Source organism: Oncorhynchus keta, chromosome 23 (genome assembly GCF_023373465.1).
Source record: "Oncorhynchus keta strain PuntledgeMale-10-30-2019 chromosome 23, Oket_V2, whole genome shotgun sequence".
Lineage (NCBI taxonomy): Eukaryota > Metazoa > Chordata > Actinopteri > Salmoniformes > Salmonidae > Oncorhynchus > Oncorhynchus keta.
In genome coordinates, this window is record NC_068443.1 from 7,462,663 (window position 1) to 7,483,250 (window position 20,588).

At 42.0% G+C, this 20,588-nt stretch overlaps 1 protein-coding gene and 1 long non-coding RNA gene across 4 annotated transcripts in view; one reads left to right on the forward strand and one right to left on the reverse strand.

Annotated features, from left to right (window-relative positions):
* The window catches only part of LOC118401753 (unconventional myosin-IXb-like), a 101,185-nt gene that overhangs the window by 75,567 nt on the left and 5,030 nt on the right, over positions 1–20,588 (forward strand). For both annotated transcript variants that reach the window (XM_052476086.1, XM_052476085.1), the window contains exons 26-40: positions 51–157; positions 799–902; positions 1,096–1,274; positions 2,416–2,523; positions 2,843–3,016; positions 3,236–3,271; positions 3,586–3,697; positions 5,391–5,464; positions 8,742–8,934; positions 9,139–9,267; positions 9,554–9,659; positions 12,890–13,021; positions 13,273–13,396; positions 14,580–14,701; positions 15,038–15,141. In XM_052476086.1, coding sequence (XP_052332046.1) covers positions 51–157; positions 799–902; positions 1,096–1,274; positions 2,416–2,523; positions 2,843–3,016; positions 3,236–3,271; positions 3,586–3,697; positions 5,391–5,464; positions 8,742–8,934; positions 9,139–9,267; positions 9,554–9,659; positions 12,890–13,021; positions 13,273–13,396; positions 14,580–14,701; positions 15,038–15,141 — 1,804 coding nt within the window. The remainder of the gene's footprint in view (positions 1–50; positions 158–798; positions 903–1,095; positions 1,275–2,415; positions 2,524–2,842; positions 3,017–3,235; positions 3,272–3,585; positions 3,698–5,390; positions 5,465–8,741; positions 8,935–9,138; positions 9,268–9,553; positions 9,660–12,889; positions 13,022–13,272; positions 13,397–14,579; positions 14,702–15,037; positions 15,142–20,588) is intronic.
* The window catches only part of LOC127910928 (uncharacterized), a 33,698-nt gene that overhangs the window by 6,360 nt on the left and 6,750 nt on the right, over positions 1–20,588 (reverse strand). Inside the window, exons 2-4 of one of the 2 annotated variants that reach the window (XR_008076847.1) lie at positions 3,622–3,713; positions 3,135–3,222; positions 2,399–2,548 (exon numbers count right to left, since the gene is read on the reverse strand). This is a non-coding gene — a long non-coding RNA (uncharacterized LOC127910928). The remainder of the gene's footprint in view (positions 1–2,398; positions 2,549–3,134; positions 3,223–3,621; positions 3,714–20,588) is intronic. The other variant, XR_008076846.1, reaches the window with a different exon arrangement.

Here is a 20,588-nt window from a genome sequence, read left to right on the forward strand (position 1 = left end):
TCTCATGTCATACAATCTCAGATGTTCAGTAATTTTGTTTTATCTCTCAGTTTCCGAAATGTTCTGATATTTCCACGGACGGGGCTAGTTTCAGCCTCCCAGATGAGAGCATAACCCGCAGACACTCCAGCCAATCCCAGCCGACCACTCCTGATAGGTAAAGGCCATTCAGCCAACTAGAACACAGGAGTTATTGTCCATATTTAGACTGGATATGATACGGTATGTCATTGTTTTTGTATGGAGTTCTACGAGAGAGTGTCAAATTACGTGAGGCTTATTTTTAATCAAATATATACGTTTTTGTAACGTTTAGGCTGTTACATGTAAGTGGATGCAACTGGCATTCTGGGGTGGCAGTGGTTAGTGGTTAGAGCGTTGGACTAGTAACCGGAAGGTTGTGAGTTCAAACCCCCGAGCTGACAAGGTACAAATCTGTCGTTCTGCCCCTGAACAGGCAGTTAACCCACTGTTCCCAGGCCGTCATTGAAAATAAGAATTTGTTCTTAACTGACTTGCCTGGTTAAATAAAGGTAAAATAAAAAATTAAAAACTTTGAGAGAAAAAATGACTTATGCCTGTTGTTCACACGTATCTACTGTACCCTCTCATTGGCTAGAAGGGTCCCACCTGATCTCGCCTCCTCCCGCTTGCCTTCCATTATTGAGGATGTATATTTCCGTTGTTAGAGCAGTAACTTCTTGTCAATATAATAGATAATCTTTTTTCCTGGACCGAGTGTGGAAAATTCAGTGTTTTCTTTGTCATGGTTACATGTTAACCCTTTGTGTTCCACAGGCTTGGCATCTTCAGTAAGTTTCGGAGGAAACGTCCGACTCGAAACTCACAGACAAATGCGTATGGGATGGTGACCAATGAGAATGCACCATCTGGGAAAGGAGGTACTATAATCCCACCCCCTACAGGAAACTGCTCGCTGTGTTGTCCACCTTTTAGACTGTGCTATGATGAAAACTATTTTAGTGCCTTTCACATCCTGTCTCTCCTCTACTACCATCTAGTGATCAATGGTATAATCTCAACCACACGTCCTCTATCTGTCTAAACACACACGTATCCTTACCTTACCTATAGCCACCTCTACCTCCTCCCTGTACACTGGGCGCCGTGGTAACAACAGTGAAGGGCGTGGTAACACTACCATCAGGATCAGCCGAGCCACGCGGGTCTCCGAGCAGTGGAATGCTTCTCTGGAACGGGAGATCACCGACACTGATGAGCTCCGACACCTGGATGAGTTCCTGGGGAACCAGGTGGGATACCTGTCTGGCACTCACCTGTAATCACCTCAGCTTCAGGATTGTTTCCGGTTTATTAGGATCTCTAGCCTGGTGTTAGATCTATTTGTGTTGACTTGCTAAGTCATTTTCAAGCACCACAAACTCCAGGCTACCAAACTGATCTGGGTCCAGGCTACCAATCTGATCTGGGTCCAGGCTACCAAACTGATCTGGGTCCAGGCTACCAAACTGATCTGGGTCCAGGCTACCAAACGGATCTGGGTCCAGGCTACCAATCTGATCTGGGTCCAGGCTACCAAACTGATCTGGGTCTAGGCTACCAAACTGATCTGGGTCTAGGCTACCAAACTGATCTGGGTCCAGGCTACCAAACTGATCTGGGTCTAGGCTACCAAACTGATCTGGGTCCAGGCTACCAAACTGATCTGGGTCCAGGCTACCAAACTGATCTGGGTCTAGGCTACCAAACTGATCTGGGTCCAGGCTACCAAACTGATCTGGGTCTAGGCTACCAAACTGATCTGGGTCTAGGCTACCAAACTGATCTGGGTCCAGGCTACCAAAATTATCTGGGTCCAGGCTACCAAAGCGTTAGTCTTCAGAGGGTCTTTCATGAGCAGGTTTTGACTGCCTAACTTGCTCAGTCACTCATTCTCTCTCTCTCTGTCTGTCTCTCTCTCTGTGTCTCTCTCTGTCTGTCTCGGTCTCTCTGTCTTTCTCTCTGTGTCTCTCTCTGTGTCTCTCTCTGTCTCTCTGTCTGTCTCGGTCTGTCTGTCTCTCTGTCTCTCTCTCTCTCTCTGTGTCTCTCTCTGTCTGTCTCGGTCTCTCTGTCTCTCGCTCTGTCTCGCTCTGTCTGTCTCTTGCTCTGTCTCTGTCTGTCTCTTGCTCTGTCTCTGTCTGTCTCTTGCTCTGTCTCTGTCAGTCTCTCGCTCTGTCTGTCTCACTCTCTCTCTCTCTCTCTCACTCTCACTCACTCTCTCACTCTCCCTCTCTCTCACTCACTCTCTCTCTCACTCTGTCTCTCTGTCTCTGTCTCCGTCACTTTGTCTCTGTCTCTCACACGTCTTATTGCAGAGGATTTTAAAGTTGAATCCAGGCTATTTTGAATAGTAGAATACTACTATGAAATAATGTACCTTCCTATACCTCCCAGGTAAACGAGCTGAGGACCAGGGTAAAGGAGCTGTCACCAACAGAGATGATCTTCCTTACGGCCACCATGCAGTTCAGAGAGACCATAAAGGGCATGTACTCCGTATTGGTGAGTTTACATCCTGACCATGGCACTAGAAGAGATATGGAGCTTTAGGTTTGTTCATAATTAAGTATGCATGGTATACTATTCAAGCTTAGAAGACTGTCTTGAAAGAGAGATGAAGCCAAATCAACAGTATATATAGAGTTTGACTAGGGCCAGGAGTACACACACGGTAAGAGATTTATAAAGCACTAATAATTTTTATTCTGAGCGTTTTTTTTTTTAGCACAGCACTGGTGTGAACATTTGGGATGTGCTGTATATCCTAACACCCCCACACCCTTTCATTAACCCGGTTCCTCTACCCTCCCCTGGTCAACAGAAGCCCCACATCAGCTATAAGGTCCTGATGACGGGCTACTGCAACTGCGTGTCCAGTCATGCTAGAGCCAAGCAGCTGACCGAGGTCAGCCTGGTGGTCAACCTGTTCCAGTCCATCCTGGACGGCTTCATACGGGGAGAGATCAAACGAGAGGGGTTTGGGCTACCGGTCAAGGTAGTTCTGAGTTAGACACAGGCACTCACACGCAGATACTGTATACACACATGCAGGTACATAGACATGTTACGGACACAGTATCTTTGGGTTTGACCTACAGTATCTTTGACTTTACCTTTGACTCTTTTTGAATGCTCCAGAGCAGCAGTTGAAGGTGTCATTTTAAGAGGTTCGGAGATGTATTCCACCCCTGATCGTCTTTTCTATTTGTTGCAGACCGTGAACAAGCCAAAGACAAAAAAGAAAACATTTGTAAGTTATCTCATCACTAAGTTGAATTGGCTCATTATCTCATCACTAAGTTGAATTGGCTCATTATCTCATCACTAAGTTGAATTGGCTCATTATCTCATCACTAAGTTGAATTGGCTCATTATCTCATCACTAAGTTGAATTGGCTCATTATCTCATCACTAAGTTGAATTGGCTCATTATCTCATCACTAAGTTGAATTGGCTCGTTGCGACCAACACTAAGTCGAATCTCAGAATATCACTGTCACAACCCAGGTCAATGCAACCCAGGTCAATGGTTCGGCTTGAATTATGTGTGTTGTGTGTTTCCAGCTCGACAGCCCTTTAGGTCACATGTTTAGTACGTACCAGGTCAACATCAGGCAGTCCTGTGACCTGTGTGGTTTCTACATCTGGGTTATGGAGAAGGCCTACATGTGCAGCGGTGAGTAGCTAGCGATCTGTTGTTCACCATTAAACATAGAATTTGAATATAAAAGAGAATTAGAATATAGAAGAGAACATTTGAACATGTAATTAGAATATAGAAGAGAACATTTGAACATGTAATTAGAATATAGAAGAGAACATTTGAACATATAATTAGAATATAGAAGAGAACATTTGAACATTTAATTAGAATATAGAAGAGAACATTTGAACATATAATTAGAATATAGAAGAGAACATTTGAACAGAGAATTAGAATATAGAAGAGAACATTAGAACATGTAATTAGAATGCAGAAGAGAACATTTGAACAGAGAATTAGAATATAGAAGAGAACATTAGAACATATAATTAGAATATAGAAGAGAACATTTGAACAGAGAATTAGAATATAGAAGAGAACATTTGAACAGAGAATTAGAATATAGAAGAGAACATTAGAACATATAATTAGAATATAGAAGAGAACATTTGAACAGAGAATTAGAATATAGAAGAGAACATTAGAACAGAGTATTAGAATATAGAAGAGAACATTAGAACATATAATTAGAATATAGAAGAGAACATTTGAACAGAGAATTAGAATATAGAAGAGAACATTTGAACAGAGAATTAGAATATAGAAGAGAACATTTGAACATGTAATTAGAATGCAGAAGAGATCATTTGAACATGTAATTAGAATATAGAAGAGAACATTTGAACAGAGAATTCGAATATAGAAGAGAACATTAGAACATGTAATTAGAATGCAGAAGAGATCATTTGAACATGTAATTAGAATATAGAAGAGAACATTTGAACAGAGAATTAGAATATAGAAGAGAACATTTGAACAGAGAATTAGAATATAGAAGAGAACATTTGAACATGTAATTAGAATATAGAAGAGAACATTTGAACAGAGAATTAGAATATAGAAGAGAACATTTGAACAGAGAATTAGAATATAGAAGAGAACATTTGAACATGTAATTAGAATGCAGAAGAGATCATTTGAACATGTAATTAGAATATAGAAGAGAACATTTGAACAGAGAATTAGAATATAGAAGAGAACATTTGAACATGTAATTAGAATGCAGAAGAGAACATTAGAACATATAATTAGAATATAGAAGAGAACATTTGAACAGAGAATTCGAATATAGAAGAGAACATTAGAACATGTAATTAGAATGCAGAAGAGAACATTAGAACATATAATTAGAATATAGAAGAGAACATTTGAACATATAATTAGAATATAGAAGAGAACATTTGAACAGAGAATTAGAATATAGAAGAGAACATTTGAACAGAGAATTAGAATATAGAAGAGAACATTTGAACAGAGAATTCGAATATAGAAGAGAACATTAGAACATGTAATTAGAATGCAGAAGAGATCATTTGAACATGTAATTAGAATGCAGAAGAGAACATTAGAACATATAATTAGAATATAGAAGAGAACATTTGAACATATAATTAGAATATAGAAGAGAACATTTGAACAGAGAATTAGAATATAGAAGAGAACATTTGAACATGTAATTAGAATGCAGAAGAGATCATTTGAACATGTAATTAGAATATAGAAGAGAACATTTGAACAGAGAATTAGAATATAGAAGAGAACATTTGAACAGAATTTAGACGACATCTTGTCATTGTGTTATTTTCTCCTCTCTTCTTCTGTTTAGCTTGCAAATTGATATGTCACAAGAAATGCCTTTCCAAAATCATCACTGACTGCTCAACTCGATGTGCCAGGCTGGTGAGCAGTTTGTCAAGTAATGTTTGTCAAGTTCACCAAGTTAAGTCTGACAAATAAAATGTTATTAGTCACATGCGCCCAATACAATAGGTGTAGGTAGACCTTATAGTGAAATGCTTACTTACGAGTCCCTAACCAACAATGCAGTTTTTTTTTTAAATAAGGAAAAAATAATAAGAAATACCAGTAACAAGTAATTAAAGAGCAGCAATAAAATAACAATAGCGAGACTATTTACAGGGGGGGGTACAGATACGGACGGGGTTAATGTGCAGGGGCACCAGTTAGTTGAGGTAATATGTACATGTGAGATGGGGGGCGGGGGCGGGCAATGCAAATAGTCTGGGTAGCCATTTGATTAGGTGTTCAGGAGTCTTATGGCTTGGGGGTAGAAGCTGTTTAGAAGCCTCTTGGACCTCTAGACTTGACGGTACCGCTTGCCGTGTGGTAGCAGAGAAAACTGTTTATGACTAGGGTGGCTGGAGTCTTTGACAATTGCTAGGGCCTTCCTCTGACACCGCTTGGTATAGAGGTCCTGGATGACAGGAAGCTTGGCCCCAGTGATGTACTGGGCCGTTCGCACTACCCTCTGTAGTGCCTTGAGGTCGGAGGCTGAGCAGTTGTCATACCAGGCAGGATGCTCTCGATGGTGCAGCTGTAGAACCTTTTGAGGATCTGAGGACCCATGCTAAGCCTTTTCAGTCTCCTGAGGGTGAATAGGTTTTGTCGTGCCCTCTTCACGACTGTCTTGGTGTGCTTGGACCATATTAGTTTGTTGGTGATATGGACACCAAGGAACTTGAAGCTCTCAACCTGCAGCCCCATCGATGAGAATGGGGGGCGTACTTGGTCCTCTTTTTCCTCTAGTCCACAATCATCTCCTTTGTCTTGATCACGTTGATGGAGAGGTTGTTGTCCTGGCACCACACGGCCAGGTCTCTGACCTCCTCCCTATAGGCTGTCTGATCGTTGTCGGTGATCAGGCCTAACGCTGTTGTGTCATCGGCAAACTTAATGATGGTGTTGGAGTCACGCCTGGCCGTGCAATCATGAATAAACAGGAGGGGACTGAGCACGCACCCCTAAGGGGTCCCTGTGTTTAGGATCAGCATAGCGGATGTGTTGTTACCTACTCTTACCACCCGGGGGCGGTCTGTCAGGAAGTCCAGGTCCAATTGCAGAGGGAGGTGTTTCGTCCCAGGGTCCTTAGCTTATTGATGAGCTTTGTGGGCACTATGGTGTTGAATGCTGAGCTGTGGTCAATGAATAGCATTCTCACATAGGTGTTCCTTTTTTCCTGGTGGGAAAGTGCAGTGTGGAGTGCAATAGAGATTGCATCATCTGTGGATTTGTTGGGGTGGTATGCAAATTGGGGTGGGTCTAGGGTTTCTGGGATAATGGTGTTGATGTGAGCTATGACCAGCCTTTCAAAGCACTTCATTGCTACAGATGTGAGTGCTACGGGTCGGTAGTAATTTAGGCCGGTTACCTTAGGGTTCTTGAGCACAGGCATTATGGTGGTCTGCTTAAAACATGTTGATATTACAGACTTGGACAGGGAGAGGTTGATAATGTCAGTGAAGACACTTGCCAGTTGGTCAGTGAATGCTCACAGTACACGTCCTGGTAATCCGTCTGGCCCTGCGGCCTTGTGAATGTTGACCAGTTTAAAGGTCTTACTCACTTCGGCTGCAGAGAGCGTGATCACAGTCTTCCCGGAACAGCTGGTGTTCTCAAGCATGTTTCAGTGTTATTTGCCTCGAAGCGCATAGCATAGAAATTATTTAGCTCATCTGCTATGCTCGTCTCACTTGGCAGCTCTCGGCTGTGCTTCCCATTGTAGTCTGTAATGGTTTGCAAGCCCTGCCACATCCGACGAGCATCAGAGCCGGTGTAGTAGGATTTGATCTCAGTCCTGTATTGACGCTTTGCCTGTTTGATGGTTCGTCGAAGGGCATAGCAGGATTTCTTATAAGCTTTCCGGATTAGAGTCGCGCTCCTTGAAAGCGGCAGCTCTACCCTTTAGCTCAGTGCGAATATTGCCTGTCATCCATGGCTTCTGGTTGGGATATGTACGTACGGTCACTGTGGGGACGACGTCATCAATGCACTTATTGATGAAACCAATGACTGTTGTGGTGTGCTCCTCAATGCCATCGGAGAAATCCCTGAACATATTCCAGTCTGTGCTAGCAAAACAGTCCTGTAGCTTAGCGTCTGCTTCATCTGAACACTTATTTATTGATCTAGTCACTGGTGCTTCCTGCTTTCATTTTTGTTGTAAGCAGGAATCAGGAGGATAGAATTATGGTCAGATTTGCCAAATGGAGGGCAAGGGAGAGCTTTAAGCATCTCTGTGTGTGGAGTGAAGGTGGTCCAGAGTTGTTTTCCATCCAATGGCACATTTAACATGCTGATTAGAAATTTGGTAAAACATATTTAAGTTTCCCTGCATTAAAGTCTCCGGCTACTAGGAGCGCCGCCTCTGGGTGAGCGTTTTCTTGTTTGCTTGTGACGGAATACAGCTCATTCAATGCTGTCTTAGTGTCAGCTTCTGACTGTGGTGGTATGTAAACAGCTATCAAAAATACAAATAACTCTCTAGGTAGATAGTGTGGTCTACAGCTTATCATGAGATACTCTACCTCAATCGAGCAATAGCTTGAGAATTCCTTAGATATCGTGCACCAGCTGTTATTTACAAAAATACATTGTCCGCCGCCCCTTGTCATACAAGATGACACTGTTCTATCCTGCTGGTGCAGCGTATAACCAGCCAGCTGTATGTTGATGGTGTCGTAGTTCAGCCACGACTCCGTGAAGCATAAGATATTACAGTTTTGAAGAGTGGAAGGAAGTGAGGGTTTATTCGATCGCCTACGAATTCTCAGAAGGCAGCCCGCCCTCTTAGCCCCTTTTTCTCTACCTCCTCTTCACGCAAATCACGGGGATCTGGGCCTGTTCCCGGGAAAGCAGTATATTGTTCGCGTCGGGCTCGTCAGACTCGTTAAAAGGAAAAAAACGATTCTGCCAGTCCGTGTTGAGTATTCGTAGTCCTGATGTCCAGAAGTCACTTTCGGTCATGAGAGACTAGCGGCAACATTATGTACAAAATAAGTAAAAAAATATAATAATAAACTAACAAAAAACACAATCTGTTGGGGACACGTAAATGTCTGCATTCTTTTCCGGCTCCATTTTTAACTCCATTTTAACAAGTAAAGTTAACTTAGTGAAGTAAAGTTTGTCAAGACTATTGATTAATCCTGTGTGTTAGGACGATGGAGAACCTGGCTGTCTGCACTTTGGGGTGCAGGTGTGTGTACTGACCAGTAAGACCTACCCGATCCCCATGGTACTTCTGATGATGCTGGAGCATGTTGAGATGAATGGCCTGTACACAGAGGGCCTCTACCGTAAATCTGGTTCTGCCTCGCACGCCAGGGAATTACACCAACTACTGGAGATAAGTAAGTTCATTTTTCCAGAAAACATTATTTTCCTATTGAATGTATTATGTGGGAACCATCTGCCTAGACACTGGTGTCAGAACAGAGGACCTACCAGCTGCTATGAACAACATAGAACTATGGCATGACATCATCCGGCGCATTGCAAGTACCGGTAGGAACTACCGTAAAATTAAGTGCAATCTCTTCTTTTTTTTTTGTCAGACCCTGAGACGGCGACTCTGGAGAACTACTCCATCCACACGGTGACTGGCCTGGTGAAACGCTGGTTCAGAGAGCTGCCTGACCCCCTCCTGACTTACCGCCTATACAAGGACTTCCTGCACGCCGTTGGTGAGTCTGTCTGATGGGTCCTGTTCAGAATGTCACAGCGTAGCAAAAAGGTTTAAAAATCTATGTTTTGCATGTACAGAGTTGACAGTGAAATCCATTTCAAATACTTGCGTGCTTCATTTAGCCTGCCCAGTTAGCTACAATTGACCCAATGGTATAGTCCCAAAAGTGCAAACTCTGCAGACCCCCGCCCACCCTGCACACCAGGCAGTCAAGCTAAATCAAGCAAACCTCAAGTACTTGAAATAACTACTGTATATTTGACATTGTGACATTTCATGTGCAGAGTTGCCAGAGCAATCTGAGCGGCTTCGTGCGGTCTACCAGAAACTGGACGAGCTTCCCTCCGCTAACTTCAAAACACTGGAGAGATTGGTCTTTCACCTGGTCAGGTAGGTTTTTCCCCTCTTTCACCTGGTCAGGTAGGTTATATACCCCCTTTCATCTGGTCAGGTAGGTTTTACCCCCCTTTCATCTGGTCAGGTAGGTTACATAACCCCCCTTTCATCTGGTCAGGTAGGTTTTACCCCCCTTTCATCTGGTCAGGTAGGTTATATAACCCCCCTTTCACCTGGTCAGGTAGGTTATAACCCCCCTTTCATCTGGTCAGGTAGGTTATACCCCCTTTCACCTGGTCAGGTAGGTTATACCCCCTTTCACCTGGTCAGGTAGGTTATATAACCCCCTTTCATCTGGTCAGTTAGGTTATAAACCCCCTTTCATCTGGTCAGGTAGGTTATAAACCCCCTTTCATCTGGTCAGGTAGGTTATACCCCCTTTCATCTGGTCAGGTAGGTTATACCCCCTTTCACCTGGTCAGGTAGGTTATACCCCCTTTCACCTGGTCAGGTAGGTTATACCCCCTTTCATCTGGTCAGGTAGGTTATACCCCCTTTCATATGGTCAGGTAGGTTATAAACCCCCTTTCATCTGGTCAGGTAGGTTACATAACCCCCTTTCATCTGGTCAGGTAGGTTATACCCCCTTTCATCTGGTCAGGTAGGTTATACCCCCCTTTCACCTGGTCAGGTAGGTTATACCCCCTTTCACCTGGTCAGGTAGGTTATATAACCCCCTTTCATCTGGTCAGGTAGGTTATAACCCCCTTTCATCTGGTCAGGTAGGTTTTACCCCCTTTCATCTGGTCAGGTAGGTTACATAACCCCCTTTCATCTGGTCAGGTAGGTTATAAGCCCCCTTTCATCTGGTCAGGTAGGTTACATAACCCCCATTTCATCTGGTCAGGTAGGTTTTACCCCCTTTCATCTGGTCAGGTAGGTTACATAACCCCCTTTCATCTGGTCAGGTAGGTTATATAACCCCCTTTCATCTGGTCAGGTAGGTTATATAACCCCCTTTCATCTGGTCAGGTAGGTTATATAACCCCCTTTCACCTGGTCAGGTAGGTTATAACCCCCTTTCATCTGGTCAGGTAGGTTTTACCCCCTTTCACCTGGTCAGGTAGGTTATATAACCCCCTTTCATCTGGTCAGGTAGGTTATATAACCCCCTTTCACCTGCTCAGGTAGGTTATATAACCCCCTTTCATCTGGTCAGGTAGGTTACATAACCCCCCTTTCATCTGGTCAGGTAGGTTTTACCCCCCTTTCATCTGGTCAGGTAGGTTATATAACCCCCCTTTCACCTGGTCAGGTAGGTTATATAACCCCCCTTTCACCTGCTCAGGTAGGTTATATAACCCCCCTTTCATCTGGTCAGGTAGGTTATATAACCCCCCTTTCACCTGGTCAGGTAGGTTATATAACCCCCCTTTCATCTGGTCAGGTAGGTTATATAACCCCCCTTTCACCTGGTCAGGTAGGTTATATAACCCCCCTTTCATCTGGTCATGTAGGTTATATAACCCCCCTTTCACCTGGTCAGGTAGGTTATATAACCCCCCTTTCATCTGGTCATGTAGGTTATATAACCCCCTTTCACCTGGTCAGGTAGGTTATATAACCCCCCTTTCATCTGGTCAGGTAGGTTATATAACCCCCTTTCATATGGTCAGGTAGGTTTTACCCCCTTTCACCTGGTCAGGTAGGTTATATAACCCCCTTTCATCTGGTCAGGTAGGTTATACCCCCTTTCATCTGGTCAGGTAGGTTATACCCCCTTTCACCTGGTCAGGTAGGTTATACCCCCTTTCACCTGGTCAGGTAGGTTATATAACCCCCTTTCATCTGGTCAGGTAGGTTATAACCCCCTTTCATCTGGTCAGGTAGGTTTTACCCCCTTTCATCTGGTCAGGTAGGTTACATAACCCCCTTTCATCTGGTCAGGTAGGTTATAAGCCCCCTTTCATCTGGTCAGGTAGGTTACATAACCCCCTTTCATCTGGTCAGGTAGGTTTTACCCCCTTTCATCTGGTCAGGTAGGTTACATAACCCCCTTTCATCTGGTCAGGTAGGTTATATAACCCCCTTTCATCTGGTCAGGTAGGTTATATAACCCCCTTTCATCTGGTCAGGTAGGTTATATAACCCCCTTTCACCTGGTCAGGTAGGTTATAACCCCCTTTCATCTGGTCAGGTAGGTTTTACCCCCTTTCACCTGGTCAGGTAGGTTATATAACCCCCTTTCATCTGGTCAGGTAGGTTATATAACCCCCTTTCACCTGCTCAGGTAGGTTATATAACCCCCTTTCATCTGGTCAGGTAGGTTACATAACCCCCTTTCATCTGGTCAGGTAGGTTTTACCCCCCTTTCATCTGGTCAGGTAGGTTATATAACCCCCTTTCACCTGGTCAGGTAGGTTATATAACCCCCTTTCACCTGCTCAGGTAGGTTATATAACCCCCCTTTCATCTGGTCAGGTAGGTTATATAACCCCCCTTTCATCTGGTCAGGTAGGTTATATAACCCCCCTTTCATCTGGTCAGGTAGGTTATATAACCCCCCTTTCACCTGGTCAGGTAGGTTATATAACCCCCCTTTCACCTGGTCAGGTAGGTTATATAACCCCCCTTTCATCTGGTCAGGTAGGTTATATAACCCCCCTTTCATATGGTCAGGTAGGTTATATAACCCCCCTTTCATCTGGTCAGGTAGGTTATATAACCCCCTTTCACCTGGTCAGGTAGGTTATATAACCCCCCTTTCATCTGGTCAGGTAGGTTATATAACCCCCCTTTCATCTGGTCAGGTAGGTTATATAACCCCCTTTCACCTGGTCAGGTAGGTTATATAACCCCCCTTTCATCTGGTCAGGTAGGTTATATAACCCCCTTTCATCTGGTCAGGTAGGTTATATAACCCCCTTTCACCTGGTCAGGTAGGTTATATAACCCCCCTTTCATCTGGTCAGGTAGGTTATATAACCCCCTTTCATCTGGTCAGGTAGGTTATATAACCCCCTTTCTGTTTTTCACTCTTTCACACATATGTGTATTCATGTTGACTGATGTTTGTAAATCACCATCTATCGTACAAAGGCTTTCCCACTATCCTTGAACTTAGGTCCCTGAGTTTTCCCTAACCACGTGACCTGACCAGGGAAAACTCTGGGCCCCCGGCTTTTGCCACAGGTCATTTATAACCATGTTGTGTTTTAGGACGATAATAGACGTGCTGTGTCAGATCTTGATGGAGTTTTTTTGTTTGTTTTTACTTCCTCCAGAGTGGCAAAGGAGGAAGAACACAACAGGATGTCAGCAAACTCCCTGGCCATAGTGTTTGCCCCCTGCATCCTGCGATCCCAAGACACCACTGACCCCTTCCTAGTCATGAAGGACGTCTCCAAGACAACCACGTGAGTCTACATAGGGAAAAGTTTACATACGCACATCCAATGTCTTTGAGCAGGTATTAAATATCACAAAAATATGTTCAGCAAACGTTAAGAGAGACTACACAATGGAATACAGTATATGCTATTTCCCAGTTTAGGGTTAAATGTATGTACATACATTATCTCTCAAGGTAGGAAGCAGTCAGTAAGCATTCTGTTATTATTTTTTGTTGTCAGAAGCCCTAACCCCTGACGTTTGCTCTCTCCCCCAGGTGTGTGGAGATCCTGATCTCCGAACAGTTCAGACGGTACACTGAGAAGATGAAGGATATCACCGAGCTGGAATACGCTGAGGCCTTGGCCGTCAACCAGCTCAAACTCAAGAGACGGAACACTGTAAGGACAGTGAGCTTACACCGTACTCCATACTGTTGTCACGAAGTTGGAAGCACAGAATCGTCTATAATGTCACTTGTATGCTGTAGCGTTAAGATTTCCCTTCACTGGAACTAAGGGACCTAGCCCGAACCATTAAAAACAGCCCCAGACCATTATTCCTCATCCACCAAACTTTACAGTTGGTATTATGCATTGGGGCAGGTAGCGTCCTCCTGGCATCCGCCAAACCCAGATTCGTCTGTCGCACTGCCAGATGGTGAAGCGTGATTCATCACTCCAGAGAACGCGTTTCCACTGCTCCAGAGTCCAATGGCGGCAAGCTTTACACCCCTCCAACCGACGCTTGGCATTGCACATGGTGGTCTTAGGCTTGTGTGCGGCTGCTCGGCCATGGAAGCCTATGGACCATGGAAGCTTCCGATGAACAGTTCTTGTGCTGACGTTGCTTCCAGAGGCAAATGGAACTCGGTAGTGAGCACCCAGTGGTCCCATTCTGTGAGCTTGTTGCGGCCTACCACTTTGCAGCTGAGCCGTTGTTGCTCCTGAGACGTTTCCCATTCCCAATAACAGCACTTACAGTTAACCGGGGCAGCTCTAGCAGGGCAGAAATTTTAAGAACTGACTTATATAATAATAATAATATATGCCATTTAGCAGACGCTTTTATCCAAAGCGACTTACAGTCAGTCATGTGTGCATACATTCTACGTATGGGTGGTCCCGGGAATCGAACCCACTACCCTGGCGTTACAAGCGCCATGCTCTACCAACTGTGCTTGTTGGAAATGATCCTATGACGGTGCCACGTTGATGCCATGTCACTAAGCGCTTCAGTAAGGCCATTCTATTGCCAATATTTTTCTGAGGAGAATTTATGGCTGTGTGTTTGATTTTACACACGCCTGTCAGCAACGGATGTAGCTGAAATAGCCAAATCCACTCATTTGAAAGTGTGTCCACATACATTTGGCCATGTAGTGTATCTATTCTGATCACCCTTTAATGCTCTACTGTGAATATAAACTTGATATACTGAGAATATCTGTGAATACGGACATGGATCACTGTGGAACGTTCCATCATTCCCAGTGAGAATGTCACTTTGGGAATGCCAGGTTCCCTAAAGCGGTTTGTGTTCCTGTCTCTGGTGCATTGACTCATCTCTACTGTATATCTACAGATCTCAGAGAAACCTCCATCGGAGCTGGACGCCCCTCACATGGACAACCTTGACCCGTTGGATATAGACATGGAATCAGAGAGGAACCTCATCGAAAGGATAAAATCCATCAAGCAGGAGAAGTGAGTGACGAGATGGAGACTCCTCTCTTTCTCTGTTGTCGGGGGCAACGTGTCGTCTCGAACCCAGAACAACACATCTGACTGAACTAATCAGATGTGTAAAAGAGAAACACTGTCTTAGTTGGTACTGTAGAAGCTGTTTAGTTCTGTATGTTTCATGGTGTTAATGTGTTTTAGTTCTGTATGTTTCATGTTAATGTGTTTGTAACGTGCTGGACTCTGTGAAATTATATGAATGTTATAGTTAGTATGTTACAGCTGGCACCAGATACCATACAGCTTGGCTCAGTGTTTTGTCGAACCGTTCCTGGAAGGGTGTGTGTATGTGTTTTTCAGGGAGGAGCTGGCGTGCAGGTTGCCAGAGCTGGAGCAGGAGAATTCCGACAACGACAACCTGGACTCTGAGTCATCAATCAGCTCAGAGAGCCTGGACTCAGAAGGTCAGTAGAGGGGTATGGTAGACCTACACCATCCTGCTAGATGCAGGGGTGGACAACTCCAGTCCTCTGGGGCCTGATTGGTGTCTCCATTCATAGCAAACACAGCTGATTAATCAAATTGCGTTCTAAACTGAAGATCATGATTAGTGGATTATTGGAGTCAGGTGTGTTAGCTGGGGCAAAACTGTGACACCAATCAGGCCCACCCGAGGACTGGAATTGTCCACCCCCGTTAGAGGATAGTGGGGAGCCTGGAGACTGAGAAGGTCCGTAGAGAGGTTGGGTAGGCCATAACCATCCTCTGCCTTCTTGCACTTCAACTCTTTTCAACTGTTTGTTTTCGCTAAGGCTTTATATTACAGCCCACTGTTACAGCCTATTCTTTATGTTACAGCCTATTCTTTATGTTACAGCCCACTGTTACAGCCTATTCTTTATGTTACAGCCTATTCTTTATGTTACAGCCTATTATTTATGTTACAGCCTATTCTTTATGTTACAGCCCACTGTTACAGCCTATTCTTTATGTTACAGCCCATTGTTACAACCTATTCTTTATGTTACAGCCCACTGTTACAGCCTATTCTTTATGTTACAGCCCACTGTTACAGCCTATTCTTTATGTTACAGCCTATTCTTTATGTTACAGCCCACTGTTACAACCTATTCTTTATGTTACAGCCCACTGTTACAGCCTATTCTTTATGTTACAGCCCACTGTTACAGCCTATTCTTTATGTTACAGCCCACTGTTACAACCTATTCTTTATGTTACAGCCCACTGTTACAACCTATTCTTTATGTTACAGCCCACTGTTACAGCCTATTCTTTATGTTACAGCCCACTGTTACAGCCTATTCTTTATGTTACAGCCTATTCTTTATGTTACAGCCCACTGTTACAACCTATTCTTTATGTTACAGCCCACTGTTACAGCTTATTCTTTATGTTACAGCCCACTGTTACAGCCTATTCTTTATGTTACAGCCCACTGTTACAGCCTATTCTTTATGTTACAGCCTATTCTTTATGTTACAGCCCACTGTTACAACCTATTCTTTATATTACAGCCTATTCTTTATATTACAGCCTATTCTTTATGTTATAGCCCACTGTTACAACCTATTCTTTATGTTACAGCCCACTGTTACAGCCTATTCTTTATGTTACAGCCCACTGTTACAGCCTATTATTTATATTAAAGCCCACTGTTACAGCCTATTCTTTATGTTACAGCCCACTGTTACAGCCTATTCTTTATATTACAGCCCACTGTTACAGCCTATTCTTTATGTTACAGCCCACTGTTACAGCCTATTCTTTATTTTACAGCCCACTGTTACAGCCTATTCTTTATGTTACAGCCCACTGTTACTACCTATTCTTTATGTTACAGCCCACTGTTACAACCTATTCTTTATGTTACAGCCCACTGTTACAGCCTATTCTTTATGTTACAGCCCACTGTTACAGCCTATTCTTTATGTTACAGCCCACTGTTACAACCTATTCTTTATGTTACAGCCCACTGTTACAACCTATTCTTTATGTTACAGCCTATTCTTTATGTTACAGCCCACTGTTACAACCTATTCTTTATGTTACAGCCCACTGTTACAACCTATTCTTTATGTTACAGCCCACTGTTACAGCCTATTCTTTATGTTACAGCCCACTGTTACAGCCTATTCTTTATGTTACAGCCTATTCTTTATGTTACAGCCCACTGTTACAACCTATTCTTTATATTACAGCCTATTCTTTATATTACAGCCTATTCTTTATGTTATAGCCCACTGTTACAACCTATTCTTTATGTTACAGCCCACTGTTACAGCCTATTCTTTATGTTACAGCCCACTGTTACAGCCTATTATTTATATTAAAGCCCACTGTTACAGCCTATTCTTTATGTTACAGCCCACTGTTACAGCCTATTCTTTATGTTACAGCCTATTGTTACAGCCTATTCTTTATGTTACAGCCTATTCTTTATGTTACAGCCCACTGTTACAGTCTATTCTTTATGTTACAGCCTATTCTTTATGTTACAGCCTATTCTTTATGTTACAGCCTATTCTTTATGTTACAGCCTATTCTTTATGTTACAGCCTATTCTTTATATTACAGCCCACTGTTACAGCCTATTCTTTATATTACAGCCTATTCTTTATGTTACAGCCTATTCTTTATATTACAGCCCACTGTTACAGCCTATTCTTTATATTACAGCCCACTGTTACAGCCTATTCTTTATGTTACAGCTCACTGTTACAGCCTATTCTTTGTTACAGCCTATTCTTTATATTACAGCCCACTGTTACAGCCTATTCTTTATGTTACAGCCCACTGTTACAGCCTATTCTTTATGTTACAGCCTATTCTTTATGTTACAGACTATTCTTTATGTTACAGCCCACTGTTACAACCTATTCTTTATGTTACAGCCCACTGTTACAGCCTATTCTTTATGTTACAGCCTATTGTTACAACCTATTATTTATGTTACAGCCCACTGTTACAGCCTATTATTTATATTACAGCCCACTGTTACAGCCTATTCTTTATATTACAGCCCACTGTTACAGCCTATTCTTTATGTTACAGCCCTATGTTACAGCCTATTCTTTATGTTACAGCCTATTCTTTATATTACAGCCTATTATTTATATTACAGCCCACTGTTACAGTCTATTCTTTATGTTACAGCCTATTCTTTATGTTACAGCCTATTCTTTATAATACAGCCTATTCTTTATGTTACAGTCTATTCTTTATGTTACAGCCTATTCTTTATATTACAGCCTATTCTTTATGTTACAGCCTATTCTTTATGTTACAGCCTATTCTTTATGTTACAGCCCACTGTTATAGCCTATTATTTATGTTACAGCCCACTGTTACAGCCTATTCTTTATGTTACAGCCTATTCTTTATGTTGCAGCCTATTCTTTATGTTACAGCCTATTCTTTATGTTACAGCCTATTCTTTATGTTACAGCCTATTCTTTATGTTACAGCCTATTATTTATGTTACAGCCTATTCTTTATGTTACAGCCTATTCTTTGTTACAGCCCACTGTTACAGCCCATTCTTTATGTTACAGCCCACTGTTACAGCCTATTCTTTATGTTACAGCCCACTGTTACAGCCTATTCTTTATGTTACAGCCTATTCTTTATGTTACAGCCTATTCTTTATGTTACAACCTATTCTTTATATTGCAGCCCACTGTTACAGCCTATTCTTTATATTGCAGCCCACTGTTACAGCCTATTCTTTATATTACAGCCCACTGTTACAGCCTATTCTTTATGTTACAGCCTATTCTTTATATTACAGCCCACTGTTACAGCCTATTCTTTATATTACAGCCCACTGTTACAGCCTATTCTTTATATTACAGCCCACTGTTACAGCCTATTCTTTATGTTACAGCCTATTCTTTATATTACAGCCTATTCTTTATGTTACAGCCTATTCTTTATGTTACAGCCCACTGTTACAGCCTATTCTTTATGTTACAGCCTATTCTTTATGTTACAGCCTATTCTTTATGTTACAGCCTATTCTTTATATTACAGCCTATTCTTTATATTACAGCCCACTGTTACAGCCTATTCTTTATATTACAGCCTATTCTTTATGTTACAGCCCACTGTTACAGCCTATTCTTTATATTACAGCCCACTGTTACAGCCTATTCTTTATATTACAGCCCACTGTTACAGCCTATTCTTTATGTTACAGCCTATTCTTTATGTTACAGCCTATTCTTTATGTTACAGCCTATTCTTTATATTACAGCCTATTCTTTATATTACAGCCCACTGTTACAGCCTATTCTTTATGTTACAGCCCACTGTTACAGCCTATTCTTTATGTTACAGCCTATTCTTTATGTTACAGCCTATTCTTTATATTACAGCCTATTCTTTATATTACAGCCCACTGTTACAGCCTATTCTTTATATTACAGCCCACTGTTACAGCCTATTCTTTATGTTACAGCCTATTCTTTATGTTACAGCCCACTGTTACAGCCTATTCTTTATATTACAGCCCACTGTTACAGCCTATTCTTTATTTTACAGCCTATTCTTTATGTTACAGCCTATTCTTTATATTACAGCCCACTGTTACAGCCTATTCTTTATATTACAGCCTATTCATTGTTACAGCCTATTCTTTATGTTACAGCCCACTGTTACAGCCTATTCTTTATGTTACAGCCTATTCTTTATATTACAGCCTATTCTTTATGTTACAGCCCACTGTTACAGCCTATTCTTTATATTACAGCCCACTGTTACAGCCTATTCTTTATGTTACAACCTATTCTTTATATTACAGCCCACTGTTACAGCCTATTCTTTATATTACAGCCCACTGTTACAGCCTATTCTTTATATTACAGCCTATTCTTTATGTTACAGCCTATTCTTTATGTTACAGCCCACTGTTACAGCCTATTCTTTATATTACAGCCTATTCTTTATATTACAGCCTATTCTTTATATTACAGCCCACTGTTACAGCCTATTCTTTATGTTACAGCTCACTGTTACAGCCTATTCTTTATGTTACAGCCTATTCTTTATGTTACAGCCTATTCTTTATGTTACAGCCTATTCTTTATGTTACAGCCTATTCTTTATGTTACAGCCTATTCTTTATGTTACAGCCTATTCTTTATGTTACAGCCCACTGTTACAGCCTATTCTTTATGTTACAGCCCACTGTTACAGCCTATTCTTTATGTTACAGCCCACTGTTACAGCCTATTCTTTATGTTACAGCCTATTCTTTATGTTACAGCCTATTCTTTATGTTACAGCCTATTCTTTATGTTACAGCCTATTCTTTATGTTACAGCCTATTCTTTATGTTACAGCCTATTCTTTATGTTACAGCCTATTCTTTATATTACAGCCCACTGTTACAGCCTATTCTTTATATTACAGCCTATTCTTTATGTTACAGCCTATTCTTTATATTACAGCCTATTCTTTATGTTACAGCCTATTCTTTATGTTACAGCCTATTCTTTATATTACAGCCTATTCTTTATATTACAGCCTATTCTTTATATTACAGCCTATTCTTTATGTTACAGCCTATTCTTTATATTACAGCCCACTGTTACAGCCTATTCTTTATGTTACAGCCTATTCTTTATGTTACAGCCTATTCTTTATGTTACAGCCTATTCTTTATGTTACAGCCTATTCTTTATGTTACAGCCCACTGTTACAGCCTATTCTTTATATTACAGCCTATTCTTTATATTACAGCCCACTGTTACAGCCTATTCTTTATATTACAGCCCACTGTTACAGCCTATTCTTTATATTACAGCCTATTCTTTGTTACAGCCTATTCTTTATGTTACAGCCCACTGTTACAGCCTATTCTTTATATTACAGCCTATTCTTTATGTTCCAG